The sequence below is a fragment of the Rhinolophus sinicus genome, linkage group LG05, assembly GCF_036562045.2.
Source record: "Rhinolophus sinicus isolate RSC01 linkage group LG05, ASM3656204v1, whole genome shotgun sequence".
NCBI lineage: Eukaryota > Metazoa > Chordata > Mammalia > Chiroptera > Rhinolophidae > Rhinolophus > Rhinolophus sinicus.
In genome coordinates, this window is record NC_133755.1 from 90,504,586 (window position 1) to 90,520,722 (window position 16,137).

General features: G+C 55.5%; 4 protein-coding genes across 6 annotated transcripts in view; 1 reads left to right on the forward strand and 3 right to left on the reverse strand.

The window, feature by feature from the left end:
• Positions 1-93: 93 nt before the first annotated feature.
• On the reverse strand, positions 94-3,820 carry LRRC73 (leucine rich repeat containing 73). Of its 2 annotated transcripts, XM_019738428.2 has the most exons (6): positions 2,677-3,809; positions 1,887-2,047; positions 1,423-1,545; positions 944-1,044; positions 576-798; positions 94-425 (listed from the first exon to the last, which is right to left on the reverse strand). In XM_019738428.2, exons 1-6 carry the CDS (start codon positions 3,513-3,515, stop codon positions 355-357), a joined length of 1,518 nt encoding a protein of 505 aa, XP_019593987.2. In that variant the 5' UTR covers positions 3,516-3,809; the 3' UTR covers positions 94-354. The 2 variants fall into 2 exon arrangements, with proteins under 2 accessions (XP_019593987.2, XP_019593988.2); XM_019738429.2 differs by lacking the exon at positions 1,423-1,545 and having other exon boundaries at positions 2,677-3,820.
• Positions 3,821-5,004: 1,184 nt separating this feature from the next.
• On the reverse strand, positions 5,005-9,387 carry YIPF3 (Yip1 domain family member 3). Of its 2 annotated transcripts, XM_019738465.2 has the most exons (9): positions 9,164-9,387; positions 8,348-8,545; positions 8,045-8,151; positions 6,723-6,768; positions 6,492-6,584; positions 6,197-6,328; positions 5,887-6,000; positions 5,586-5,709; positions 5,005-5,493 (listed from the first exon to the last, which is right to left on the reverse strand). In XM_019738465.2, the coding sequence occupies exons 1-9, from the start codon at positions 9,242-9,244 to the stop codon at positions 5,345-5,347; spliced, it is 1,044 nt and encodes a 347-aa protein (XP_019594024.2). In that variant the 5' UTR covers positions 9,245-9,387; the 3' UTR covers positions 5,005-5,344. The 2 variants fall into 2 exon arrangements, with proteins under 2 accessions (XP_019594024.2, XP_019594025.2); XM_019738466.2 differs by lacking the exon at positions 6,197-6,328.
• An 82-nt stretch (positions 9,388-9,469) lies between these two features.
• On the forward strand, positions 9,470-13,158 carry POLR1C (RNA polymerase I and III subunit C). Its single transcript, XM_019738467.2, has 9 exons — positions 9,470-9,618; positions 9,741-9,812; positions 11,000-11,107; positions 11,350-11,482; positions 11,752-11,871; positions 11,967-12,119; positions 12,277-12,426; positions 12,536-12,652; positions 12,799-13,158. Exons 1-9 carry the CDS (start codon positions 9,550-9,552, stop codon positions 12,915-12,917), a joined length of 1,041 nt encoding a protein of 346 aa, XP_019594026.2. The 5' UTR covers positions 9,470-9,549; the 3' UTR covers positions 12,918-13,158.
• Positions 13,159-13,707: 549 nt separating this feature from the next.
• Positions 13,708-16,137, reverse strand: part of XPO5 (exportin 5) — a 42,772-nt gene continuing 40,342 nt past the window's right edge. Inside the window, exons 30-32 of the mRNA XM_019738445.2 lie at positions 15,891-16,028; positions 15,531-15,695; positions 13,708-15,352 (exon numbers count right to left, since the gene is read on the reverse strand). Coding sequence (XP_019594004.1) covers positions 15,215-15,352; positions 15,531-15,695; positions 15,891-16,028 — 441 coding nt within the window. The 3' untranslated portion in view covers positions 13,708-15,214. The remainder of the gene's footprint in view (positions 15,353-15,530; positions 15,696-15,890; positions 16,029-16,137) is intronic.

Here is a 16,137-nt window from a genome sequence, read left to right on the forward strand (position 1 = left end):
TGTGGGACGGCACTGCCCCCTACAGGTGCCTAGTGGTATTTCCAATTCCTCCCCTACTGCCGGCCCCCAGTGACCACAGCCACACACGCCAGGTTGTAGAGTTCATAAAATCTCTTCCGAGCCAGCGGGCTGCAGCCAGACCTGCCAACAAGTCCAGAACCACTGCTTTGAGTTCAAGTACCCCCAAGGCTGTTGCTCAGTCACAGCTTCCAGAGCCTCCCACCATACTGCCCGGAGCTGCCAGAGCCCCGGGCTACCCCCTCCCTCCCAAGCCCTGGGCCTGACCCTGATATCTGGGGCAAGGTGCTGCGGACATAGACAAATGTAATGATGCACAGAAACCCAAGTGCAGAGTCACATCTCCGTCTCAGCCAACAGACTGTCCCCGAGTCCTGACGTCATTAGCACCATCTGAGAGCTGGGATCTGTGGAAGGGCAGAGGGGTTTTCAGAGCGCCACTCGTCCCTCCACTGGGCACCACAAATAGGAGAGAAATGGCCTCGGTTTCCCATTCCCACCCTCCCAGCTCCCAGGCCTCTTCAGACCTGGCTCCGGTCAACCCACAGGGCTCTTACCACTGGGGCACATCCAGGAGCTGCTGCCTCTCTGGTGGGCAGCAGGCTCCCGCCCCCTCACTCCTTCCTGCGTGTCCCCGGACCCTCCTGCCACCTCTTCTTCCTCCTCTCCCTCAGAAAGGAGGTCACAGATCTGCTGCTGCAGCTCAGGGCTAATGCTGTTCTCAGCTAACACCAGGCTCCGCAAAGCCGTGGGGTAATTTTCTACCATGTCCAGCAGGGTCTGGCGTGGAGAAGAGTACGGAAAAGGATAAACACAGTTAAGGTGGCCCCCCTGACTCCATCCTGCCACCCCTTCGGTGTGTCCAGACACCCTGGCTAACTCCCACCCCTACCTCCGGCCTTCCCCAAACATGAAGATGTCTCACCTGAGCTGACTGGTTGGTGAGCCCCGTGCCCTCCAAGTCCAGGACCTCTAAGGTGCGGCTGGAGGCCACAGCGACAGCCAGCATCCCTGCCACATGGTCACCTGGGGAGACAACACACACACATGCACAAACCTGCATACACGCACGGGCCTGCTAACCCTTGCTCCTGAAAGCCTCCCCATTGCCCTAGCAGCCTTGGCTGCCACCCCCAGGCCAGGAAACAATTGATAGGTGGCCAGGAAGGGAGCACTGTGGTTGGTGAGTGAACCCATGAAGCAAGCCAGGCCCAGCGGTGGTGACGGGTGCTTTGATCTACCTGTTGGTCATCTGATCCCCCACACAGGTGGCTCCTCTACTAGCTCCCAGACCTCCCTCCATCTTCCCTCCCCCAGGGTGGGGGTTAGCATGGCAACCGATGGTCCTAAGTTCTGGGATGGGGGTGGGTGGTGAGACTCTAAGGGGGTTTTCTTGAACCTCACCCAGGGGGTTGTAATCCAGGTTGAGGACGCGGACCTGGGAGCTGTGGGCCACAGCAATGGCAAGGCGGCTCCAGCCCTTAGGGGTGATGCCAGGATTGGCACTCAGCGTTAGCTCCTTCAAGCCTGGGCAACATCAGAAGGAGAAGCCAGGATGGAGATCAGACACTCCTTAAGCCTCTACCCTGCCCTGGGTTTCTGAGGTGTCCCTAGTGGCTTGGAGTCACCCCACCCCCACCACAGAACTTCAGGGCCATTCGAGACCCACGCTTTCCCTGCCCACCGGAACCTGGTTCCAGATTCTCCATCCTGCTCAGCCCTTAATCCTTCTCCTTCCTGAGAGGATTTAAAAACATTCTCACCCACACTGTCGGAGCCCTCAGCTCTGGGCCACGCCCCCTGCCCTCTGCACTTAGCTTTTCATCAAAGCTGCGCCAGCCCATGCCCCTCAGCAGGGCCCTGCTCACCAGACTTGGCCCCGTCTGGGGGGAGGAGGCCACAGATGAGGTTGATGGCTTCATCGCCCAGCATGCAGTCCCCCAGGTCCAGGGCCACAAGGGCAGGGTGGAGCGCCAGGGCTGGGTTCAGCAAGGCCAGCCCCGCATCTGTCAGGGGGCTCCCATGCAGGCTAGGGGTTGGGACCAAAGAGCAGAGGTTATTGCGGTCATCAGCCCTATCTGGAGGGGGAGGGGGTGCTTTCCATTAGGTGAGCCCCAGAGGTAAGGAGGGCACTCAGTCACAGCACTGGGGAGAGAGAGGCCTTGGGAAGAGAGAAAGAAAATTCTAGATTCGAAAGGAATACAGGTAGAAATGGAATTCGGTTTCTTTTCTCGGGCAGGGACTGGGACCCAGGACAGAGCAGAGAGGAGGGGGGGCGGGTGGATTAGGGTCCCTGAGGAGGCAGAATGTAGGGGCAGGAGTCTAGTCCCCAGATGGGTGTTCCGTCCATCCTGGGAATTGAGGCGCTGACCCCAGAAGTCAATGCGGGTGATTAGGAGGGAGGTACACGTGCCCTGCCAGGAAAGGGGGGAATCCCATCTCCTTTGGGGGTGGGGCTGCGTGTGCAAAGTCTGGAGAGAAGGGATGCGCTTGGAGGGTATTGTGCAAGCGTGGGCAGAGGGATGAGGGGTGTGTGTAACGGCGGAGAAGGGAGGCTGGTAGAAAGAGGTACATGAAGGTGTGGAGGAAGCGGAGGTGGCAGGTGAGTGCGAGAAGGGGTGCAGCGCCCGGGACCCCCTTGCGAGGGGGCGCACTCACAAGAGGGACTGGATGGAGCGGTTGGTCCGCAGCGCCTCCGCCAGCTGCTTGATGCGGCTGGGGCTGGACACGACGCCCAGGTTAAGGTTGAGCTGCGCCAGGGACGTGGCCCCGGCCAGAGCCCGGCAGATGCGGCCGAAGTCGCGGTCGCAGAGGCGGCAGCCGCGCAGGGAGAGCAGGCGCACGGCGTTGTCGCGCAGGCCGCGGCAGATGTCCCGCACCTCGGCGCCTGACAGCGGCTCCCCCGAAATCTGGATGGAGCTGGGCAGCATCGTGCCCACGGCTGGGCCTCCGGGGCCGGGGCCCGGGACGTGGGCGAGGTCGGCGGGGCCGCGGGAGGGGTCGGGGCTGAGGTCGGGGCCCGGGCAGGGGTCGCGGCCGGAGCGGGGGCAGAGGCGGCGGCAGAGGCGCAGGCGGCCGCGGAGGTGGCGGCGGGAACGGCGGCGGCTGCGGTGGCGAAGAGCGCCGGGGCCCGGGCCGGAGCTGGCCGGGGCGGCGGAGGCGCCGAGGTCGCCGGTCGGGCTGAGACCGCGCGGCGCTGGCGCCGGGACGGACCGTGCTGCCGGTGTCTGGGCCGCGGGCCGGGGTGCGCGATCTGGGGCGGGCCGGGGGCTGCTCCGCGCTTGTCCTTGTCCGTCGCCGTTGCAGCAGGGGCCGCGGCTTAGGACGCGCGGGACTGGTTCCCGCTCAGGGGCCGCATCTGCTCCCTCCCTTCCTCCAGCTTGGCTTTCCCTGCCGCGCCCGCAAAGAGAGGAGCCCAAAGCGGGCAGACCGGCAGCCGGCGGCGGGCGGCAGCCTGGGCTTCGGCTCCTGCGCGGGAGCGGGCGGTGAGTTCCCATGGCAACAGCCGCGTCACCACCGCTCGCCCCGCCCCCTGCCTAGGCCATGCGGGCCCACGAGGTTTGCGCACACCGGTGGTTCAGGAGCGGTGGGGACGCTCTTCCCCTGGGTGCGGGGCCAAACAGGTAGAAAGTAGGTAGCAGGATCGAGCCGGCGGCTGGCATGGGTGCGGAGGGGAAAATGGAGGCACGTCAATTGGAGGTGGCGTTTGAGACGTTGACCGCGTTCTTTTGCCGGTTCTCCCGTCGTTCCTCGTTCCTAAGGGCCAGAGGAACGAGGTGCCAACGCTTGAATCCCAGGCACGCCCTCCGGTCCCGTTTGGAAATCTTCAGGGTTCTTTAATCCGGGCCTCGCCCCGCCCCCGCGCCCCCGCGCCGGGAGGCACGTCTTGCGAAGGGATTCCAGCCCACGAGTACTTCCCCGAGTGCCCCTCGCCACGATGGAGCGAGTTCAGGCCGGGCAGAAGCAATCTGGATTACCAGGCACAGGGGAATCTTCCCAAAGGGTCCCTGGGGCAGGTGAGCCGCAGGTACATGCAGGGTACTGGTGCCGCCCCTTCCCCAGGTGCGCAGGGCACAGCTGATGCCCTGAAACTGGGGTAGCCCAAATAAATGGAGTGGCAGGATCAGCGGCCTGGAGTGGAGACGGGACCACGGAGAGTGGGCTGGAGCCCTCAGGAAGGACACACTGCAGTGTGGGCGGTGTTGTTGGGACTTTGTCCACTGGTGATGGTGTGGGGCTACACAGAACATAGGTCACCTTGGGCAAATGAAGGGCACGTCTTTTAGTCCCTTTATTAGGAAGGAAAGATGCTGAACTTGGTTTACTAGGGTAATAATTTTTTTTTTTAATGAGTAACATAAGTGCAGGGAAGAGGTCAAAAATTCTATTCCCTCTGTTCATCTGTTAAGTGGAGCAGATTAAATGGGTGGTGGGTGGATGGTGCTATGCATGGGTGGTGGTGGTTTTTAAGAGTAACCAGCATTCTTCAAGAGGAAGGACAGAACTCCTGAACAGAGTTTTGTTCCTCTGGCCCCAGTATAACCAGGGCAAGGCCAAGTTTGGCTTCGAATGTGAGCTCCCCATAGGAAAATTATCCCTATATGATGGCCCAGGTCCGTAAGGGTCTTGTAATGCTATGGGGTTGAATCTGGAAGTTTTTGTCCAATTGTCATTGCTCCATTAGTGGTCCCAAGAGTGCACCTGAGCTCAGACTCAAGCTGGGCGCTTTGTTCCATCAGAATTATGGTTCTTGTGTTTGAGGCCACCCTGCTGCTCCATGGGTCAGGTGTCCCCTGCCCCTGGGGACAGGTTCCATATTCAGTCACTGCCTTCAGTGTAGCCTGGGCTGTCTCACGTTCATCCTGCCTTTCTCACCTTACGTTCTGAGGGTATAAATAAGGGAACAAGACGTTATACCACCACTGACAGAAGAACCGGAAAGTGGACAGGAAGTAGGAGGGCAGGGAGGACCAGTGGAGTGGTAGCTGCAGTTCCAGACTTCAATCCATATTTTAATTACCAAGTCTATATTTAGCAAGACAATGTGGGAAAAATAAAGAGGAAGGAAGGGATGGGTGGTGAGAGGGCCTCCCGGGCGCTGACCCACTTTCTGCACTGACTGCAGAGCGCTGCAGTCCTGGCCACGAGTTCCTGGCCTTGTGCCCTTCGGAAGCCCCGACCAGCATCAAAGGAGGTGCTTAAGTGGCTCCGGCTCTGTGGCAGCTGCAGACCCCATCAAAAAGACACATGTCATCAGCACTGTTCTTTAATTGTCCTCCACTCCGCAGCTGGGGATGACGGGGCTGGCCCAGGATTTCAGGTGGGGTCAGTGTGAGTGCAGGGTCACCGCGACGGCCTTGGTTGTGGCATTGAGCACGACAGCTGATAGCCTCGCAGCAGGGAGCACGGCAGGGATCTCTCTGGGAACCCTCTGCATGGGTGGGACGTTGGGACCCTCCAGGGTGTCCAGGATCCCTGCGAGGGAGATGGAAGGTGAGCATGAGCTGGCGGGGCACCACCCTCGGCAGCTGTGCCCCCTCCCCACACCCCGGCCTCCTGGCACTTACCCTCCACCACCTTGTGGTAGGCAAAATGCAGATAGAGCAGGAAGAGCATGTGCAGAGCAGCCAGGGTGCCACAGAGGAGCAGCCGCTGCGTGGGGCCCACAGTCCGGGACACCAACACTGCCACCTAGAACCACAGGAATACAGCTCAGAGGGCCTGGCTCCAGTGTGGGGAAGATACTCCTCCCTAGAGCAGAACCATCTTTGGGCTCTGGCGTCCCACTCAGAGCCGTTTGTGGGGTTTTGCCTGCGCTCGGGGCTGCTTCCCCCACCTCCCCAGGAGGACAGCCCCTGCCCAGCTTACCATGCGCAGGGTGGACAGCCCCCCCACCAGCAGCCAGAAGAGGTAGAAGAGGGCGTGGAGGTGGATGTTATAGGTGACGAACAGGACGATGCAGTGCCCGAACAGGCCATAGCCCTAGGGAGGAGGATGGTGGAGAGGAAAATCATTCAGGCCGGGCTGGCCTCTGGACCCTCATGGAGACCCTGAGAAATAAATGGTCGAGCAGCCAGCTTACTCCATTCCAGGCCCTGGGGCCCCAGCACAGATGCAGACCAAGGCCTGGCTACTCTTGTAAGACCACTCTTGCCCACCACCGTGCTGGACTCCTTACCAGCAGCGCCAGCATCTGCAGCATGGTGATCTGGGCGTTGCACAGGTAGGCGAGGAAGTAAATGAAGGACGAGACACCCAGCCAGTAGCCGAAACAGGTGCCAATGGCTGTGCCCATCAGGGTGCCCTCCCGCTGTGGGGTGAAGGCTCTACTTAGTCCTGGGAGGCCAATGGTCTCAACCTCACCCAGGGCCATCCTCAGGGCTGCTTCTAACTTACTCCACCACTGTCTCTTTGGGCAGCTTTCAACTCAGTTCAGCCCCCCCCAGCCCCCCAAAGTCCTCTGTCCTGCTTACGATAATGGTGTCAGATGTCTTCATCCCATGGAGGAGGATGGCAACCAGTGTGAACACCAGCATGAGAGGTCCGTAGAGCTCACCAGCGATTTTCTGTCAATATACCAACTCATTCAGGCTGGAGGGTACAATGGCTCTTCTGCTGATTTCTCCCCAGGCTTTGTCTGGTGGCCCCACCCTCTGATCTGGTGCCTCCCCCTGGCTCTTCTAGTCATGCCACCCCCTATTCACCTGGGGGAAGTTGACCATCTTGATGGGGATCATGGACTCCAGGAGCCTGGGAGAGGAGAGGAGAGGAGAGGAGAGATGAGCACAGACAGAGGCAGCACGAGGCTATGAGGTTCTCAAGGGCCTGAATCTCACTCACTTCTCTAACTCCAGAGAACATGATGGATGGTAAAGGGAGAATGAGGAGATCACTTCCTTGCCCCTAAAAATACTTCCAGGAAGGACAACGCTTTGATGCTGTACTGACTGGTGCAGCAGCAATATGAACTCAGGGAGCCCTGCTGGGCCTTGGGAAAGGGCTTGACAATTTTCCTATTTGACATGCTCTCCTCTAAAAGGCAAACTTCAGAGAATGCCCAGAATTCCACACTGTAATAGTGAAGGTTACTTGAGGGAACCAGTGTGCCTCCTGCCTCTGTCTGCTTACAATTGCTCCAGGCACTGCCGAGCATTTTCTTAAAATACATTTGAAGTGGTGTGACAATTCCAGGCAGAAGCAATACAAGTACAAGTACAAGCCACTTCCCTGTTCTCTTAAGTGGCTAGTTCCTAAAAATACCTTCGAATTTGGCTGGATTTTACCCTTCTCTGTGAAACCTGCCCTGTTCCACCTCAAACCTACTCTGGGTCAAGTGTCCCTTCTATGTGTCCCTTCATAGCAAATGAGTGCTACACTGTAATTACACTCGAGAGCAGAGCTCTCATCTGTCTTCACCACTAAATCAGACACAGCTAGTAGAGTACCTGGCACAGAGCAAAAGCTTAGTAAGTACTTGCTGAGTACACTGGGTATCTGGTAAGCAAGACTTACATTCAAGTCTGAACAAAGAACCAAGCCAAGATTAATCCTAGCTTTTGAAATCATTCAACAACTATGTACCGATATTCTGATTCAGAGGCTGTTCTGGTGCTTGGAATAAAAAGATAAACAAAACAGAGCCTGCTTTTGAAGCGGTCTCTGGGGAGACAGACTGAAGAATAAGAAAGTACAGCCCTGCTGAAGTGTTATTTATTAGGGGAAAGCGCAGAGCAATACGGGAGCACCAGGAAAGGACAAACTAGGGATGAGGCTGAGGAATGGGGAAAAAAGGAAGCGACATTTGAGCTAGGTTTTGACCAAAGAGGAGTAGCTTACTAGACGGACAAGAGGAAGAAGGCAGTGTGTTACCAGCATGGAGGAATGCTGACAGGATGGCGTGGCTGGGGTACAGGTACAACGATGGAGGCTGCTGGTGTCATGAAGACGGGTGTCTAAAGACTTGGTCTCTGTCCTCTGAAGGACGAGGTGTGAGGAGGGCAGCTTCCGTCAGGAGAAGGGTCCTCACCTGCTTCGCACCTGGGCAGGCTCCACATCAAAGTAGGGTCTCAGGATGTCGATGTTGGCATACAAGCTGAAGGCCCTGGAGGCTTGTCTCTTTCCTGCCTGCCACATCTGAAGAAAGAGGACGGGCGGGGTGGGTGGCTAGTGTGAGACTCTTGGCTCTCAGTCCTGTTGCTGATTTTCTGTTGGATTTCTACATGGTTCTAACTGGACAACCTGGGGTGACTGACCTTCATCAACACCAACTCCAGAACCTGGGGCCTCCTAGGTGGATTTTTCCACCTGCCAGGTATCCAGTCTTGCTTACCTGGTCAGCCACCTGCCGGCTCAGCTGTCCCTTAAAGCCCTTCATGCCCAGGAACTCCCCATCCTCTTCTTCAGCAGCGGCTGCATCAGCATCTACTTCTTCCTCGCGCAGGCGCTGGTGCAGCTCACCCATATCCTCGAAGCTGGAGCCTGACGTATCATCCATGTTCTCCATGTCAATCACAGCCGAACCCCCGCCCTGTGAAGACAATAGCTCCTCCTGTGCAGGCCCTTTCTGCTCCATCCATTAAGTGTTTCTCTGTTCATCCCAGGACTTGGGGCTTTGTCCTTCCACTGATGGGGATATGGCCTGGAATCACCATAGATGGTGCCACTCTTCTCGTCATTTGCTCTCAAAATCTGTCTTGTTTGGCTCTCTTTTCTCGCCTGGGAAACCACTCACTATATTTCATACATGTCTTCCTCCTACCTTCCCTACCAAAGTCTCAAAGGGCTGCAAATGTGCCCAGTTCCTTTGTCTTTCCCAACCCCCATGCAAGGCTGTGCACACAGTATGGTTTCAGCCAGTGCATTACTCCCCCACCCGCTGCCATGCCTCACCCCGACCGACCTCCTAATTTGTCCCGAAAGCAAGAGCGGGTTGGCCCAGAGACCGAGGCCCTCTGACTGGAGTACAAGTCTGGCCTTTTCTGGTCATCACTGGTCCCACTGACTTTCGTGTGTGCTCGAAGAGCCAAAGGAGAGAAAAAGTGCTGCAAATGGAGCAGACTTCCAGGCCCCGAGGGAGAGTCCCCACGACACTTCTGGACGACTGCCGACCCTGGGCAGCTGGCAGCTGAAGCCTTGGGGCCATTACCTGGATGTTTTCTTCGAACCCTCCCCATTCTGGGCCAGCCCCGTTTCGGGAGCCGCCGGCCGGCGCCGCCGTAGTTGCCATGTCCCTCGAGGGCTCCCGTCGCGGAAGCCTGCGCTAGTCCCGCTCGTGGAGGAGTGGGAGAGACGTGGGCCTGAAGAAAGGAGAGGTCCAGGGGCAAAAGGGAGGCGGGATCAGACGGAACGCAAAAATGAGAAACCCGGATGTTTGGCCTAAACTAACTTCCGGAAGCTGGGGACGTGGACGGAGACAGGGCAGAATCTCGCGATATTTAACCTTCCAGGCGGCGGGGCGTTGCCACGGAGACGGAGGAGGGCGATTAGAACGCAGGCGCCAGTTGCTACCCTAGTCACGTGGAGGGGTTGAAGATGGCGGCGCCCCAGGCAGTGGAGGAAATGCGGAGCCGCGTGGTTCTCGGGGAGTTCGGGGTTCGCAATGTAAGCCTTGCGGTCTTGAGCTCGGGAGGAGAAATGAGAGTGGAACAGGGATGAGTTGGGATCGGAGTGGGGACGGGCTTGGCCTCGCTGCCCCTTCGCGGACAGACTCTTCTCTGCTCTAGGTTCATACCACCGACTTTCCCGGTAACTATTCCGGTTATGATGATGCCTGGGACCAGGACCGCTTCGAGAAGGTGGGTGGAGCCGGAGGTGTCCGGAGAGGGTATGAGGATCGGACAGTGTGATCTGAGCAGCCGGTGCCTCAGAAGCTATCCTTGGGTTTCGCTCCGTTCCTAAAACGTTTATTGAGTGCTGTGTTAGGCGCTCCGTGTACACGGTTTCTGCTCTGGTCTGCGAACATATTCAGTCTTGTTGGGGAAGAGCGCGGGTAAGCAAATGATTCCAGTATAATGTGGCAAAGGCGGTTGATAGCACTAAGGATGACCGGAGGTGGGTCGCGGGCTGTCCCATTCCGCAGAGGCACTTAATCTAGAATGGGGAGGAGGGCAGAAGTAAAGTGGGTCAGCATGAATGGTAGGCAAGATTGAATAAAGTGTGTCTTAGACACTAAGTGACAGAGCAAAGGGGAGATAGAAGGTAGGTTTAGTGATTGCTTTGATACCAACCGTGAGGGGAGACTGTAAAATGACATAGCTTGGGGAACTGCTTTGATCGATGGTGGTGTCATTTATTGATGAGAACTGGGGCTGGGAAATGGTGATGCATGCTTTCAGTTTCCTTCAGGTGGAGAAGTCTAGCAGGCTAGTAGAATGTATGTTTCAATTGAGGTCAAAAGTGAGATATAATTTGGGGCGTTGTCAATAGAGATAGTTGCTAAAACCATGAGTGTGGTTGAGGTCACCCTGGAGAGAAAACTTGGGAAATAGGTTTGGGAAAGCAAAAACTTGGGAAACCGTAATATTTATGGAGTAGGTGGAAGACAATGAATTTGGAAGGATTGATCAGAGAAGGGAGAGAACCAGATTGGTGCTCAGAAATCAAGGCAATAGAGTTCGAAAAAGGAGGGACCCTATCAACAATGCCAGATACAACAGAGGAATGTAATAAGGACTGAGTAGTGTCAACTGGACTAAGCAGTATGGAAGCACGTTCTTTAGTACAATAGCCTTTGCGGATGGCCTGGCCGGAAGCCATACTGCAGAGGATTGTAAATGAATGGAAGATGAAAACAGGGAGACTTTTAAAAAGAAACTCATAAAGGAGGACTTGGGGAGGATGGAACATCTAATGAGGGCCATCTGGGCAAAGGGAGGTTTTTGGATGAGACAGAATGTTAATACCTTGAGGGGAATACCCAGGGGGGGCAGGTATTGATTATACAGAGAGCAAGCATCATTTAGTGTTTTTCCTGTCCCTTTAGAATTTCCATGTGGATGTGGTACACCTGGATGAAAACTCATTGGAGTTTGACATGGTGGGAATTGACGCAGCCATTGCCAATGCTTTTCGACGCATTCTGTTGGCTGAGGTATTGGTGGGCCTGGTGACGGGGTAGAGCTGCATGGGGAAACCGTGCCATTGACCTCGCTTGTAGAATTGTTTCAGGGTTTATTTTTCCTGCCGTTTTGCTGAGCATTCCTCTTGCTCATTTGTAAACTTCTAATCAAGGATTCTTCTAGGAAGAGGTCTCTCCCTATCTATGTCAGCCGGCTGGGAATAGGTGCAGAGTCTTTAAGGTCTTTGTAGATGAGTGATTGTTTTGTTGGGCAGGTCCCAACCATGGCTGTGGAAAAAGTCCTGGTGTACAACAACACATCCATTGTGCAGGATGAGATCCTCGCTCATCGCTTGGGGCTCATTCCCATCCATGCCGACCCCCGTCTTTTTGAATATCGGAACCAAGGTGAGAGTTTGAGAAAATGAAATTTGGGGGAAAAGGGAGCAGCTCTCCTCTGCAGAGTAGATTCTAGAATCAGACTGCCTGTATTCAAATCCTGGATTGACTACTACAAGACCTTAGGCAATCTTTTGGTACGTCATTCTTTTTATCCATGAGAACCCCTGCCCTTGCCTTACTAAATTTGTCCAGGACATGAGAAATTTAATGCATTCAGCATGGTGCTCAAATATTCACTAGTCCTTTAAGAGCTGCCACCGCCTCCCTTTGTGCAGGAGATGAAGAAGGCACCGAGATAGACACGCTGCAGTTTCGGCTGCAAGTCAGGTGCACTCGGAACCCCCATGCTGCTAAAGATTCCTCTGACCCCAATGAACTCTATGTGAACCACAAAGGTGAGTGTTGATTGGTAGGGTAAGGAAGAGGGCCCATCTGTTGGTGGGTGCCGGTTTTAGGGACTGGGGTCTTCTTGATGTGCTTCTCCCTCCAGTGTACACCAGACACATGACGTGGGTCCCCCTGGGGAACCAGGCTGACCTCTTCCCGGAGGGCACTATCCGACCAGTGCATGACGACATCCTCATTGCGCAGCTGCGGCCTGGCCAGGAGATCGACCTACTCATGCACTGTGTTAAGGGCATTGGTGAGAACCCTGGGGGCTGCCCTGCTGAGGAAGGTAGTTCCAATCCAATGGCGTGAGGTGTGACTAAGGGACTCAGCTGAGATGTGATGGGCAGAAAGCCAGTGGGCCTTTGGGAACGTGAAGAAGGGTTTTCCCACAGGTGCTGTTTTCCCTCTAGGCAAAGATCATGCCAAGTTTTCACCTGTGGCAACAGCCAGCTACAGGCTCCTGCCGGACATCACCTTGCTCGAGCCCGTGGAAGGGGAGGCCGCTGAGGAGCTGCGCCAGTGCTTCTCACCGGGTGTTATTGAAGTGCATGAAGTCCACGGTACGGTATTTGGGGTGCTGTTCAGGTCAGGACCTAAAGTATGTTTTCTTGAAGGCAGCAGACATACAAGCTTGGGGCTCGTGTTTCTAACATGGTTGGTTTTCATTAGGTAAAAAGGTGGCCAGAGTTGCCAATCCCCGGCTAGATACCTTCAGCAGGGAAGTCTTCCGGAATGAGAAGCTAAAGAAGGTTGTACGGCTTGCTCGGGTTCGAGACCATTACATCTGTGAGTACTGGGGGTGGGGCGGAGAGAGGGACGGGCGGCTTTGGTGCTACAGCTTCCTTGCAGAGTCCAGATGTGGAATCTAGCAATGACTTAATGCAGGAGCTTTTGCAAGCCCTACCTGGGTTAAAATGTCTCTTTGGTTCCAGTCTCTGTGGAGTCAACGGGGGTGTTGCCACCAGATGTGCTGGTGAGCGAAGCTGTCAAGGTCCTGATGGGGAAGTGCCGGCGGTTCTTGGATGAACTAGATGCCGTTCAGATGGACTGAGGCCGGCCCCAGATTCAGGGGCAAGGTGGGGCTTGGATGCACCCAAGGCAAGCTGAGGCCTTTGGGTTCTGACCTGCCACCACAGGACTGCTCAAGAGAGCCCCGCGGGACTAGGTGTCCTGAGTGTGTGGGACAATGCCAGCTTTATTTCAGTCAATACATTTTGTTAAATGTGAAACAAAATGTGACTTTTATGCCTTTGTAAGGCTTTCATGTAAATAAACTCACATCCAAACAAAAATTGTTTTGTCGGAGACCCCTTACTCAGTTTTGGTCTGCAAGTATGGGGCACCACATCAGAACAGGTGTGGCATGACTTAGCAGTTAGGGACCCATGACTCAGATGTCACTGCTGGTCAGGGCCAAGTCCCTCTGACGCCTCAGGAGCAACGCCAAATTGAGGTGTTTTCTGGGGGCACAGACTGGACAAAAATACTGTGCACCACTTAACGTAGCCCTTGGATAATGGAGAAAGTTGCCAATAGAAAACAGGGTGGTCCCTAGCAGTCATGTCACACTGCCACCAAGAGCCACGAGGGAGAACAGCAGTTGCCTTGGGACAGTCCCTCAGGGTCAGGTTCAGTGGCGCCTCCAGTAATGGGTGACACAGAAAGTATGGGCCGCCTGGTGTAGGTACGTCAGCAACAGAAATCTTTCTAGCTGATGTTCTGTCAGAAAGCTGGACAGCACATCCATCAGTCACAGTTCTTCCTGTCCAGTCCCCTTAGCAAGATGCTCATGAGGAAGTGACCCTGGAGTATGTCACTAATTTGAAAACGACAGACGGGGCTCTTTCTATATGAAATTGAGATTTTTACTGACATGCAGATGTGCTTTAGAGTTAATGTGTCTACAAAAAGGTTCTATAAACAATAGAAAACTTCTAGCATGAAGTCACAAGATGTTAAAAATAGTACAACACAATAAATACAACTGTGCCCTCCAAGCCCCAACCACAGAGGAACAGGCAGCTAACACATCTGGAGGGAAACATGCTTTGAGATGGCCTTCACAGTTGACAAGAAGCCCCACGCACCACCCAGGAAGAGGGTGCGGGGCAGGTCTGTGTTGAAGAAGCGGCTTCGCCTCCCGGAGCCTCCCCTGCCTGGGGCCAGCACGGCTACAAGCTGGAGCTCCGGTCCACGCGCGCCTCCGTCCTCACCGAGACCCGTCAGTGGACTGGCTCGATGACAGGCCTCCATCTGCGCAGAGGGCGTGAACACGCGATACGGTTTCTGTATGGATTGTGTCTGGCTGGCGACGACCTCAAGGCTAGGGTCCCGCATCCATGTCCCCTATGCTCTAGAGAAGACCGGAGACTCACAATACAGGTGGTGATGAGAAGGCATATTTTCTTTCTTTTGGAAATGGCCCGTGAGAGAAGTGACCAGGACCTGAAAGACCGGGAGATTTCTGAAGGCACCTGGACGCCTAGTCCTAAGAGACCAGTGGCTTTGCTAGCTGCTTGTCACAGACGTAGCCTAGTTGGTCTGCATTACCCTTAGATTCCAATGGCATCACGTGACGCTAGATAGGGTAGTGTGGCTCTGGTGCGTGGGTGGGCCCTGGGGCTGGGGACACCACACTGAGGGGTCATTCATGGAAGGGCACGGTGCGTGAGCTCTAAGGGGGATGTGAGTACTAGACGCTGGCCCAGCCCTGGTCCCTGAAGGTAATACGCTTGATACCACGTCCAGAGCTTAGCAGTAGCCTGTACCATGGGTCCCATCAGCTGACCAGATTCTTGCTCAAAACAAGGAACCAGCCAAATTCAGTTCAGCCGTCAGCACCTGACCCGAACATGCCGAGGGATGGCAAGGGCTCCCTGCCAGCCCAGTGGCAATGGGGACTCAGGGGGACTTGCGATGGTCCTGGGGGAACTCTGGCACAAGTAGTTCACGGCTGAGCCCTTGCCACAAGCCCGGCTAGTTGCAGTGCTGGGTAGAGCACCCCTAGTTACCACTGCACAGGTATATGGCTGCATGGGGGCGGGAGGGCTTGGGGAGAAGGGCTGCTCTGCTCTAGCTTTTCCCGCTCGGAAAAGCCCCACCTCCAAGTAGAGTGTGAGATACTTGGGAGATCTAGACAGCATGGTATTAGCCCTCACTCCCTTTCTTGATACTTCAGTACAGTTACTTCTGGCCCTGCACAGGGCCCACTCTTCCAGCTCCAGAGCTGAGTATCTCCAGGCTGACAATGGTGGTAAGTGAGGTGGCAGTTGACAGAGGCCTAGAGATTAGCTACGAAGGGGCAGAAGGATGGTAACAAAGGCCGAGGAAGGATGCCCAAAGCTTGCTTCAGGGTTCAAAGATGGTGGCCAGGCCTCCTTCCTCGTTGTCCAGCACCTCTGCGTCCAACATGGGCTTTGTTTTTTTGAAAAGTGAGGGAAGATTCTTAATGTGAACTTCTTTTCGGAACTGCTCTCCCAAGGGTTTCTGTGGAAAGCAAATGAGAGAGAACTAATGCTGGACCCTAAGTAGTGGGTTGTTTTTAAGACCACCTCACCGTAATGGCCAACGACAATAGCTGCTTTCTGGTTTGCCCTAACACGAACGCATGGTCTAAGAAGACCGCAAGGGTGGTTGGGAGCACAAAGGAAGGTGCATGACCTACCCCAATGCAACCAGCAATGAGGCGTTTGAATTGGTCCTTCCGGCGCTTGTCGGCAGCTTTCTGCAGAGACGGGTTCAAAAGCTTGCAGTCAAACTGGTCCAGAGAGTCCTTCTGTATGTCAGGGATCTGCTCCATAACAGCTCTTATCTCCAGGTACCTGGGACGCTGGGAAGTGAGGGTAAACCTGCTCAGTGGGGTAGGTTTGGGCCCTGCCACCTTGCCCATTCCTTGTCACACCCACTCCTTGGGAAGCACTAACAACTGGGCAGCTGCCTACACTTAGGGTAAGGCCCGACTGAGGGGAGCCGGCTGTGAAGAATGAAGCCGCAGCCATCCTGCCCCCTTGCTTTCTCCACTCACCAGCGCCTCGTATATCTGGAAGGCCAGGTGGACCAGGGAAGCCATGCAGCCGTCATGCTGCCCGTGCGTCTGTAAGCCCTTGAGCACGCTGGTGAAAAGCCACGTCACAGCGTCTGCGAGCAGTGTCCCTGACAGCACCTGGGGAGACAGCTGTGCTCAGGGCCAAAGCAGGCTGTTACCACTAGGCAGGCAGTACCCCAATTCTTTCAACTGATTCAGTCAATCCTCATGACCCAAACCTTTCAGA

Excerpts from the sequence above, each read along its gene's own strand:
- LRRC73 (XM_019738428.2), bottom strand. The coding sequence starts at position 3,515 with ATGGGAACTCACCGCCCGCTCCCGCGCAGGAGCCGAAGCCCAGGCTGC. Across the intron at positions 1,546-1,886 it reads CCCAGACGGGGCCAAGTCTG|GCTTGAAGGAGCTAACGCTG; the intron begins GTGAGCAGGGCC and ends GATGTTGCCCAG. Across the intron at positions 1,045-1,422 it reads CCTGGATTACAACCCCCTGG|GTGACCATGTGGCAGGGATG; the intron begins GTGAGGTTCAAG and ends TTGTCTCCCCAG.
- YIPF3 (XM_019738465.2), bottom strand. The coding sequence starts at position 9,244 with ATGGCAACTACGGCGGCGCCGGCCGGCGGCTCCCGAAACGGGGCTGGC. Across the intron at positions 6,585-6,722 it reads AGATGGTCAACTTCCCCCAG|AAAATCGCTGGTGAGCTCTA; the intron begins GTGAATAGGGGG and ends GTATATTGACAG. Across the intron at positions 5,494-5,585 it reads CTACCACAAGGTGGTGGAGG|GGATCCTGGACACCCTGGAG; the intron begins GTAAGTGCCAGG and ends TCTCCCTCGCAG.
- POLR1C (XM_019738467.2), top strand. The coding sequence starts at position 9,550 with ATGGCGGCGCCCCAGGCAGTGGAGGAAATGCGGAGCCGCGTGGTTCTC. Across the intron at positions 11,108-11,349 it reads GACGCATTCTGTTGGCTGAG|GTCCCAACCATGGCTGTGGA; the intron begins GTATTGGTGGGC and ends TTTGTTGGGCAG. Across the intron at positions 12,653-12,798 it reads GGTTCGAGACCATTACATCT|TCTCTGTGGAGTCAACGGGG; the intron begins GTGAGTACTGGG and ends CTTTGGTTCCAG.